General features: G+C 30.1%; 1 protein-coding gene across 1 annotated transcript; it reads left to right on the top strand.

Annotated features, from left to right (window-relative positions):
- Nucleotides 1-829: 829 nt before the first annotated feature.
- LOC129920584 (hexokinase type 2-like) lies at nucleotides 830-9,125 on the top strand. The gene is made up of 6 exons (XM_056001954.1): nucleotides 830-1,099; nucleotides 6,365-6,518; nucleotides 6,738-7,389; nucleotides 7,608-7,763; nucleotides 7,842-8,127; nucleotides 8,822-9,125. Exons 1-6 carry the CDS (start codon nucleotides 1,049-1,051, stop codon nucleotides 8,924-8,926), a joined length of 1,404 nt encoding a protein of 467 aa, XP_055857929.1. The 5' UTR covers nucleotides 830-1,048; the 3' UTR covers nucleotides 8,927-9,125.
- The last annotated feature ends 2,426 nt before the right edge of the window (nucleotides 9,126-11,551 follow it).

An 11,551-nucleotide genomic window follows, 5' to 3' on the forward strand; every position in this document is an offset into this window, starting at 1 on the left:
AGTTTGTAATAATTTAAACTTTGACCAAAATGAGTTAATGTCTTAATTTATGAACTAAAGGTATAGGTCCCATCGATAAATTTGATGGGAGTCGGATTTAGTTCCCATTCGAAACAAAATCCAAATCTTTCAATTCAACTGATAACAAATCAAACAAGCAAATCCTTGTTGCCAAACGTCCAAACTTCTTTTCAAGGCGGGAATTTTTTTTTTAAATTTCTAAGCTTTTTTGTTCTACTGTAAGTTTACCGTAAATTCAAGATTCATTGATATTCTGTTCTTTGGTGGTACCTACTTGCCCCTCAGAGTATATTCCTAAACTGAGGATGAAGAGATCTGAATTAACATCTAACCAGAAATGACGAGGCACAATGTATCTTCAAATATAAGGTTCAGCTGAGTTCAGATATACGTCGACGTCTCCGTCGTCGGTCGACGCAATCTTAGCACATGCTCTATCCAAATTAGCCTCCATACGGTTCCCGAAACTTGCACCACAAAGTTCTCCGACTCTGTCGGCGTACGTCTCCTCAAAATAAGTCGTGGGGTATAAAACACCCACTACTGGAAAGTGTAACATTTCGCAGCTGTCGTCCTCAACCACTAGCGAATTGAAATATTAAAAAAAAAAAATAATAAAACAACAATCCAATCATAAGAGACTTGTGACAACCTCACCTAGCAGCTCTATCTAGCTTAGCTAAGGCTACCATATTGTTTAACTGTTCTAATTTAAAAAAAAAAAAAGCTTCCCCGTGCTATAAACGAAATTCGTTTACATAAAAAAAAAAAAAAAAAACTAGCAACGAAAAATAATAATTGATAAACAAAAATCTTAGTATTATGTGCCGGTCTGTGGTGGCTCGAACAACACATCGCTCTCGTGTCGTCAGTCCGTCAGAAACTATCAATACCCTACTAGGTACTACCTACTAGAAAAATATTTTTAAAGCAACGCATATTACATTAGATAAAGATAAAAAAGATACTTCAGATAAGTTGTGGTCAGTTTTTCAGTGATTAAAAATATATATCGAAATCAATAAGAATGTTTGAGGTTGTGGATTTGGTTTTGAGCAATGAGACAAATTGCAAGAGGGTAAGTTATAAAAATTCAGTTGCAAAATATTTAATTTAAATTTATATTTTATGATTGTGCAATATCCGTCACTCGATTTATCGTTGAATGATTTCTCATTTTTGGGTAGATTACAAAATCATACCTTTCATTTCGATTAAGGAAGTAAATCTAAAGGCTATATTATGCCGCCTTATACCTATTCTCCATCAAAGTTAAATAGCTTATCAGAGTTTTCTGTTCACGTTAGCAATAAATTTTGTTTTGAGTTAGTACAAGTTCGAGGTCAGTAAGTTATTTCAGTAAAACGAACAACTGACAGTTATCATGATGCATTCTCGAGAAGATTAGATTTTTTTAAATTATAGTTTAGATAGAAGGGTCAAAAAGCTTAGAGAACAGAAAACTTTTGCAAAAACAAATTTTGACAACAACAAGCTTTTTGATTTTATAGATATCAAACATCTTTCGTTTTATTTATCACATGACTTGATTTTTAAATACATTTTTGAAAATTAAATATTTTTTTCGAAATATAATTTATAATATATCCAAACGGGGCATTGAACGCTAACATAAAAAGATTTTTGAGAAAATAGGTACGATAATTTTGGGCGCCAAAAATTGATAACGATTTTTTGTAAATTTACTATGGATCTCCTTGGGTATTCTCCTATTAGCCACAGGAACATATGGTTTTCAGTGTTAACCCTCTGTAGGCACACCTCTTTTTTGCGAATTTGGTTTATACTTTTTCATGTCACTAGAACTTTTTTCGGTCTCACTATTTTATAGAGAATCATATATGAAATTGATGTAGAATTTTCCGAAGAATTCGAATATTGTATTCACAATACCAAAAAATGTTTATTCAACCTTATAAAGACAATTTTTGGTGACCGCTTTTTATTTTTGTCCTGCCAAATTCACACAGACAGAGGGTTTATTGATAAGGAATCAATTGCAGCAGTTTACTTTGTCAGTCAATTTTGTATTGTCTTGGCAAAAATAGTATTCAATATGTTTTTTTTTTTTTTTTAACTTTTTAATATCAATTTTTGATTGAAATACTTAACTTGATTTAAAAAGAGTAAGATTATTCTGGTTTTTGCAAAATTATCATTCATAACAATTGTAGGTGTTGCCATTGTTTTAAAATATATTTTTTTGTTTTTAAATAATTTGTTTAGCTAATTTTTTTTTATTTTAATTAATTTTTTTTTTAATTCCGCCTTACAGGGGGCCCTCTACAAAAAACCGTTATCAATTCTCCACAGACATGTAAAAAAAAAGACCATTTTTTAAAAATTAAAAGAAATGTGACTATAAAAATAATTGAAACTTTGCACCAATATAGCCTTGCCTATTATCTACCTTCTTCATTACATTCGCTATCAAAACAAAAATATAAGTTACAAAAATTGGGGCAAAAAAATCTTTCCCACTATTCGTTGAAAAATCATTTTAAGATTTTTTGATGCTTTCAAAAATTTAAAAAAATAAGAAACCACTTTCGACGACTTACCCTTTAGAAAATAAATATCTTTTATTATGTCATTTTACCCCTATTTACTCTATTTAACTATTGAATTTTTAAAAATCCTTTCTAATTGTTCACCTTCAGGACATAACTTTTCAAATAAGCAATTACATTCGACTCCCTCTAAGTCGAATTTCCCTCTAAGTCGAACCGATTTTCGAGTCACGTGAAAGTTCGACTTAGAGGGAGTCGACTGTATTTCTATCTTCATGACCTTTTTCGTAAAATATTGAATTCTTAGCGGGCCTTAGGTCGGTATTGAATGTTGTTAAGTTATTCGTCAATGTTTCAAACTTGTTTACGTTCCTTCTTCAGGACTCTAAAAGTTTGAAAAAAAATTCTTAAAAATCTAATATAATTACACCTATATATTAAATTTTAACAGTTTTCTTAAAACAATTTGTTTTGGTTTTGAACGCTTTTTTATTTCAAATATTTCAAAGTCTGAAAAAGACGTTTTAAATCTTCGAAATTTCTTTCAAAATATAAAAAATTACTTAATTTTTTCATGAGAAATTCAAAATTTGCTAGCAAATTTAACCAACACAATCAAGTTGAACAAAAAGCTCAACCCAAAATACCTCTTTTCACAAATTGACAGTGTTAAAAATTTTGGTTACATTTGAGGCAACATCAATATTTTTTTCAAATTTAATATTTTGAATGCATTTTATTTCATTTACCTATTAAAATTTTTATATTTTTCTTTTTTCTGAACGATCAAGCCTTATTGTGCAGAGTGCCGATCGAACTTAATTCAAGACCTACGAAATTCTACCCAATATTTTACATCAACTTTATTTAAGAACCAAAATTTAAAAATAACTTATAGATAATATAAAAGAAAATCATTAATCATCAGTATTTTACTGAATAAACATTTTAGACAGCAAACAGCAACAAACGCTTACTTTTGTTTCTTATTAAAAATAAGTCATCGATGTTATCAAGGAAACACCAAAATGTGAAACGACATTTAGTAATAATGAAGAAAAAATAATAAAAAAATATTTTTATTTTAAGTGGAGCGATTCAATATAATTCAATTTTTAAGTTCAAGTGACCTCAACTCCAAAGCGTTTTGCTGCCATGTGCAGCGGTAAGGCCTTTTTTGGAGTCTTGACAGATTGCGAATAACTAGCTGAAATTGTAATTTTTTGTTCAAAAATATAATCATATAGTTATTGTAACAGGTCATTATAGCCAAACTGACCTAACTGATTTTTTAACTTAACAAAAATGGTTGTTATGACCTCATTATATCCACAAACAAGTATATCCTTAAGAAATTAAAACATTTCCTTACTGAAAACTATTCAAACATACCCATGAATCATTTCGTAAAGCATAATGCAATTGTCTTATAATTTTTCTTTTTTTACCCGGAGGTTGGTCATAACCCCTAAGACCCCTCCCCCTAGATCCATCACTGGGTCCTAGAATTCACCGGGTGCCCCGGTGCCACGTCCACATTAATGGTATCTAAGTCCCTTGTTCTTAACTACCGAAGCTACTTACTTAACTGACAAGTAGGCCCTAAAAATCATAGATCAGAAATAAATCTCAACCTTTTGAAAGGTTCCTTAATATCTCTTATTTGTCGCCATTTTCAATAAAGGTCATAAAATAACCTTTATTTTTAAAAAAGAAAAATTTCGGTCAAGGTCTGAGCACTGAGCCAAAAAACAACGTAAAATCAATCGAAACCACTTTGAATCAATGGAAAATCACTACATTTTTAGCCTAAAGTGGAAAATGATTGAATCAAAGTAGCACACTTTAAATCTAAGTTGTTCACACATTAAAAAAAATAAAAAAAAGTAAAACTGGCATCCGCTGGGGATCGAACCTGCTATACCTGGGTTGACAAGCTTGTGATTTACCACTGTGCCATCTCACTTATAAAAATTGATGTGACAAACTGTAACTTAACCATAGGACGATTTTTAGAAAATTAATGAATATATTTTTCACCATTGATTCAATGTAGAACGGATTGAAAATTACTATGCGTTTTTTCTCTGGGTGAGAGAAACCTTTATTTTGTATTTTTTTATGTTTCGGTCAACCAGTGAGATTTATCGCTGAGAGAAAAAAATAAATCTCATCTGCAATGTATCAATTCCTAGAGACATAACATATGAAAGCTTATATCCTCAGCTACCCGATAGTGGTATAATCCGGTTTTTCGATTTTTTTTCAAAATTCCGAGAAAATCGCGTTTGAAAGTTGGGGTAAATTTTTTTTTCGAAAAATTCCCGAATCTTTGAACGCTTCTGGAAGCGAAACCGCTTGAGAGCAATTTTTGGCACTGATGCCAAATGATAGCTTGTGTTATGGGCCTACGCTTTGCACATTGTCAGATTTTTAAAAAATCATCTTCCATGTTAAACCGCTACATCATGACTATTTTTTTCAGAATCAGGCTAAACTTTTTTTTTACCTTTTAGTTCTCCCGGTTTGAGAACGCGTGCACCTACAGGGACGGGAGTGGTACCCAGATGTAGGTTAGAGTATCGGCTACCTTTTGGCATCAAACATTTAAAAAAAATTTTTTTTCAAAATTCTGGGATATAGCCGTTTGAAGTTGGGCGGGCGAAAAAGCTTCTGGAAGCTGAACGCTTTGACCTAGATATTAGAAAATCGGTCTCCTGAAATATTCGAAATTGCATTGGTTGTGCTGGTCGTCCCAGCGCGCAGCGACTCAAATCACAGTGGAAAACACAGTTTCGTCTTTAGATTTTACTTTAAACGAAAAGAGATATAATCATGGGCCTAAAGAACTTTAAGAGTCTATTTAGTTCATACATTATTTATTATATAAACTTAGAAAAAACATCCTTTTCATATTTATTTTTGCAAAATAAAGACATTCTTGACATATTCGACATTTTCCTTTGAATTGACCATTTTTGATTTATTTTCGCCGAAAACGGTTAAAGGTTGACCTTTTCCATTTATTTTTTTGTAAAAATCTCAACCATTGAGAGATATTTAAAAAAATAAAAAATAAATCTCAACCGATAACCTTTATTTTTGATTTTTTAAAATAAATCTCAAACCTTAACCGAAACTATTTAAAGTAACTCTCAGAGAGAAACCGATTGAAAATAAAGGTTGACTGTTATTTCTGGTATCTGCTAAAAATAGCAAAATTTGTCCTGTAGAATTATTATGAGCGTATCTAAAATATGCATTCGAAATATTTCAAAACTGAACAAAACTACTCTCTAACATTACTTTGTGTTTCAAAAATCAGTTACCATAAACGGAGATAGAATATAGGTAAATTAAAATCACAGACATGGATGATTACACTTAAACTGGAAGATATTATTTATGACGCGAATTCATTTCGCGCGCTATTTTAATCTTGCAATCATTTTGTTTTGTTTTTTTTTTTTTACTATTATAGACAACTACCTACGACTAACTTAACACACTCGACTTAGGCAATCATCAGACTCAAACAAATTGACCGACAACAATCATAAATTTTCTAATAAAAAGATATTTAGTCTCGTTTGGATGAGATAATAGACATCATGATGATAATGCCAACTACTCTGTTGCTAATAAAAAGCATTGGGACATTGATTTCGCTTTTCCTGGGCAAGACCGCGAATCTATTTTGAGAAAACTTTTGTTAATTCACCTGACATTATTTACAAAACAATATGGAAAAATATTTATAAATATTTTTGGAAATTTTTTATATAAAAAGTTTTTTATGTTAAATTCAACAGGTCGTCGATCTACTACAACAGCTTGTTTTTAGTGATGAAATCATCAACAGAATTAGAAATGTTTTTATTAATGAAATGCAACTGGCCCTCAATGAACAGCCTTCATCACTTCAAATGGAAAACACATATATCCCAGAGCTCCCTGATGGAACAGGTAAGTTCGAAAGCACTAAAGGCCTAACCATAATAAGCGGAAGCGTTTCTTTCTGTCCTGTCAATCCCCGCATTCAACGCAGGCCACCAGAACTTAAGTTTTGAATTGTTAGAGGCTCTGATTGGTCAATTCTTATATTCGTACGCTCTTTTCCAACTATTATATTTGGGCCTTAAAATTTCACAAATTTCTAACATACTAACAATATCCATCCATTAGAGCAAGGAGTCTTCCTAGCTTTGGACTTGGGCGGTACAAATTTTCGAGTTATTTTGATGGTTCTTCAGAAGGGACACATCGTCGAAGAAACTGTTCAACATTACCACATTTCCGACGAATCGAGAATTGGTTGTGGTGATGCCCTTTTTGATTACCTTGCCAAATGTGTTGATGATTTTGCTAAACAAAACGGACTGTCCGACAACTGTACCTATCCCATGGGTTTTACATTTTCATTTCCAATGCGACAACACAGCTTAGATTCTGGCAGTTTGGTAACATGGACAAAATCGTTTAATTGCCCATCGGTAGTTGGCATGGATGTGGTTGAAAAACTTCGCAAATCCTTACTCAAGTGCAATCGGCATAATATTGAGATATTGGCAATTTTAAATGATACAACAGGAACTCTTGTTCAAGGGGCTCGTATTGATGCCAACACACGAATCGGTATTGTCTTGGGTACCGGTTCAAATGCCTGCTACATGGAATTGGCCAAAAATGTCAAACACTGGGAAACTCGATGTCATGGCGATCATGTTATTATCGATGTTGAATGGGGAGCTTTTGGAGATAATGGAGTTTTGGATTTTATTAAAACGAAATTCGATCGAACAGTTGATGAGGGGTCATTGTTGAAAAATTCATTTACGTAAGTTAATCAATGCAATTCCTTTTTGCGATTGGCAACTCTATCAATTGATGGTTGATAAATACTAAAATTTGGTATTTCGAAGCCTGGTCAACTATTTAATGGAATTTTTGCATAATTTTCTATGAATTAATTTTTATCAATTATTATCAATTGATAGTTGTATATCGCAATAATGGTTATTAAAACAAATCATAAATAAAAAAACGATTTTATAGGTTTGAAAAGTACATAAGCGGCAAGTACCTGGGTGAATTGTGCCGTGTTATACTCGAAGAGTTGTATTTACAGAAATTATTCTTACCAACAATTTCCAAGGAGAAATTCCCAAAACCCTGGACATTTGGATCGGATAATGTTTCGAAAATTGAACAGTAAAATTTTATTTTTCAATTTATCAAAAGTTATTTTTATAAGTATTTTTTTTTCTATCTCTCTAAAAATTAATTTAGCGACACAGTTAACTCTCAAAATGACAATCTTCTCGGAATCCTTAGTAATTTGGATTTGGAGTTTGAAAAAGATTACACCTACGATGACATTCACATTATACGTTATGTTTGTGGCTTGATTACAAAGAGGGCAGCTCAGCTTTTAGCAATAAATACATCGATCTTACTTAATCGAATGGAAGAAAAGGAAATCACGGTAGCCATAGATGGATCTGTTTATAAGCACCATCCTCGTTTAAGGCATTGGATTGCTGAATATACAAAAGCGATGAGTCCTAACAAAAAGGTATCAATTTATTTTGTATTAGCATTTGAATATTACCATCTTAAGTAATTTGAAGACAATTAATTAGGGGAATTAGTATCTGGGGCAATATGAACTAAGGATCCTATTACGATCATATTAACAATTTTAATGAATTAGTATTACCCATTGTCAGGGCCGGTCTAACCCAAACGAGCGCCCTGTGCTTTGGCACTTCTTATTTTAAGTACATTTATGTAATTCGTATCATAAGCCATTCTCACATTACCTATGAAGTAGACTTTTGAATGTTTTTTTTTTTTTTAAGTATTAACTTTAACACAGACCTGACCTCAGACCTGTTCCATTTCTGAGGCCAACTGAATGCTGGTGTTTTTGCATTTGCTTGTACCAGGACTTTTTAGGACTACCCGAGTTACTAAAGTGGATTTTGCTCTCCCGAATCGAAAACTAAATGAACTTAGTCCCCGGGGACTTATTTCCTTGCATCCTCTTTTAATATTTTTCTCCAATGAAATAAATGCCCGGTATCTTTTCCTTTTTGTCCTCTTTTGGCTTCATGAATCCTTAAAAAAAAAACAACAAATTGCGTAAACGCAGAAAATATTTTTAATTAGTAACAAACATAAAAAGCTTTAAACTATGTATATTATTTATTTATTTATATTAAACTAAATTTGTATTTTTATTTATTCTCCTTTATTTTTCATTTAAGAGCAAATTTATGCTAGCTGAAGACGGTAGCGGTAAAGGTGCTGCTTTAGTTGCTGCTATTTCTAAAAAAATTGCTATTCGTGAATCAGAACAAATAAAAAAGTGATATTTTCTGCGTGTTATGTTAAAAAAAAAAACAAATACACTTTTTTTTATTACCACACATGTACAAAAATATATATTTTTTGTTGGAGACAACGATGCGGGTTTAAAGTAAGGAAAAAAATACACACACACATACAAAAAGGGAGTAACATTGATGTACTGTTGATTTGTGTGAATTCACTCATTTAAAATAGTAACTACTTTTAAAGTTCTAAAAATGTAATACGACAAAAAAAAAACCGAAAATTTACAAAAAAAAAAAAACAGTATGTAAATGGTAACGGAGCTAGAAAAAATATTTATAAAATAAGAAAAAAACTTATTAAAATAAAAAAAATTGTTGATTTTTGTTTTGAAAAATGTTGGTTTTATTTGAAGTCTGCTTGTGACAGTCAAATATTCGGAAACAAATATTTTAGGATAATCTTCAATTTTGGTTTACAGATGTGAACAAAAAATACCATTTTATTTTTTTTTAATTTTCAGCTAAAGAAATTACAATTTTTAATATTTTGAAAAAAAAAACGCCTAAAAAAAGACATTTTCGAAAATTTCCTCCAAATCCATAGAGTGAGACATCTAGAGAAAGGTTTTTTAGGCTATATTCATAACTATAAACGAAGCGTTTTTGGAAGATCTAAATTTTTTTTTGCAATAGATTTTTTTTTTTCATTCGGAAGTGTTCATTTATAAGCAATTAACTAAAAAAAAAAAAACAAATTTATTTTTTTTTCCAAAGATCTTTCGAAAGATTTTCGAAAAAAATGCAAAAAAAAGGCATTTTTAAAAATTTCCTCTAAGCCCATCAAATGAGACATCAAAAGACAGGTCTTTTTGAACTCTCTAAAAATCAAAACTTCCTTTTAAAAATCAAAACAAGAACAAATTTATTATATTTTAGTTGATAAACAATTGAATAACTTTATTTTGTATTTCGTACTTTTTTTGTTTTGTTTTTTTATTTAATGAACATTATTTTGCATTTCATGAAATATTTTTTTTTTTTTAATTTTATATATAATAATTTATAATATTTAATATAATTTCTCGATTTTTTATGTTTTGTTTTATATTTTTTTTAATTAATAGGAAGATCAAACATTATAATTGCATGTACATGTACTTATAGTCAACAAACACTTTTTTTGTGTAATGTAATAGTAAATATAATATGTTTATCTGACCTTTTATTTTATAATCAATCTTTGTTTATTGTGAATGGTTTGGATTTTCTATTACTTTTTTTTTTTTTAATTTTTATATAGAGAACAGTTATGGCTTGATAATTAATTTATTAACACATATAACTTTTTGAATGCCTACAGAAAAATAAAAAGAAAACAAAACTATTCAAACCTTAACTATATCACAATAATTCAATTAGAATCTATTCCAATCGATTTGTATTTTATTTATATGCTTTTTTATTATATCTACAATGAGCACTTAAAGTGGGTATACCATCGTGATTTTATGGATTAATACATCAATTGCAAACTGACAGCCTAATAAATTAGAAAATAATTTTAAAATAAATATTTTTCGTTTGAACAAGTTTATTGCTAAAAAAAAATAATAAAAGATTATTTTTTCAATTAATAAAACAAACAGTTTACAATTTGCTAAAAAAATCCATAAACACAATGTTTACTCACTTTTAGCGCTCAATGTATGTGTCATACATGTACATTATTTATATATTTCTGTACGTGTACAATTATAAAGGTTTTATTCAATTAAATTTTCTATTTTAAAGCAAAAACGTGTTTATTCTTTAAAGAATAATTTATTTGAATAGGTACAAAATTAGAATGAAAAACTAATTTTAACTTCGAAACATAACTTACAAAAAGATTAATTCATATTAGTGGATTCTTAATGTTAATGTACAATCTAAAATTAAATTTTAAAAAATCATTTAAAAATATTAATAAAACATTTAATGGCTATGTAAATAGGAGATGCGACAGACTTTATTTTAAATAATTTCTCGTGAAGTAAAGCAAGATAAAAAAACAACAAAAAATGACTATGCATAACAATTCGTGGATATTTTAGAATACATCAGACAGTAGGTATGTTTTAAATTATATGGGTTCTTTTGGGACAGAAATATAAAATCTGTCAAATTTTAACAAGTGGCGATGAAACCTCTAAAAGAAAGAAAGATTTTGCAAAAGTAGGAACCCAAACGCTCAAAAAATAAAACAAAATTGTATGCTCCTTTTTTAGCATTAAAAAATGTAAACAAAAAAGGTCTTTATACATTCTCTACCCACACATTTTCAATTTAATAATAGAAAATTATGTGCTCTGCCAAACCCGGGCGGGAGCTACAATTTGGTTGCCCTGAGTATAATCAATTTTAAATTAATTTCATGGCTCAAAATCAAATTTATTGGTACCGCAACTGCTAACGATCAAGACACTTGAAAAATCGTACAATCTAAAAAAAAACACATTACGAATGCGCACCCTTTTTGAAAACGTTCACTCGCAAATTTCTCAGAAGCTGTGGTATGTGAATCATCCATTTTGCAGCCTTCGAGGTCCAGTCGTTAAAATTTTAACACAAAACTTAGCAACTAAAAATTACTGGGAATTACTTCACCTTTTTTATTCAGTA

Source organism: Episyrphus balteatus, chromosome X (assembly GCF_945859705.1).
Source record: "Episyrphus balteatus chromosome X, idEpiBalt1.1, whole genome shotgun sequence".
NCBI classification, from domain to species: Eukaryota; Metazoa; Arthropoda; class Insecta; order Diptera; family Syrphidae; genus Episyrphus; species Episyrphus balteatus.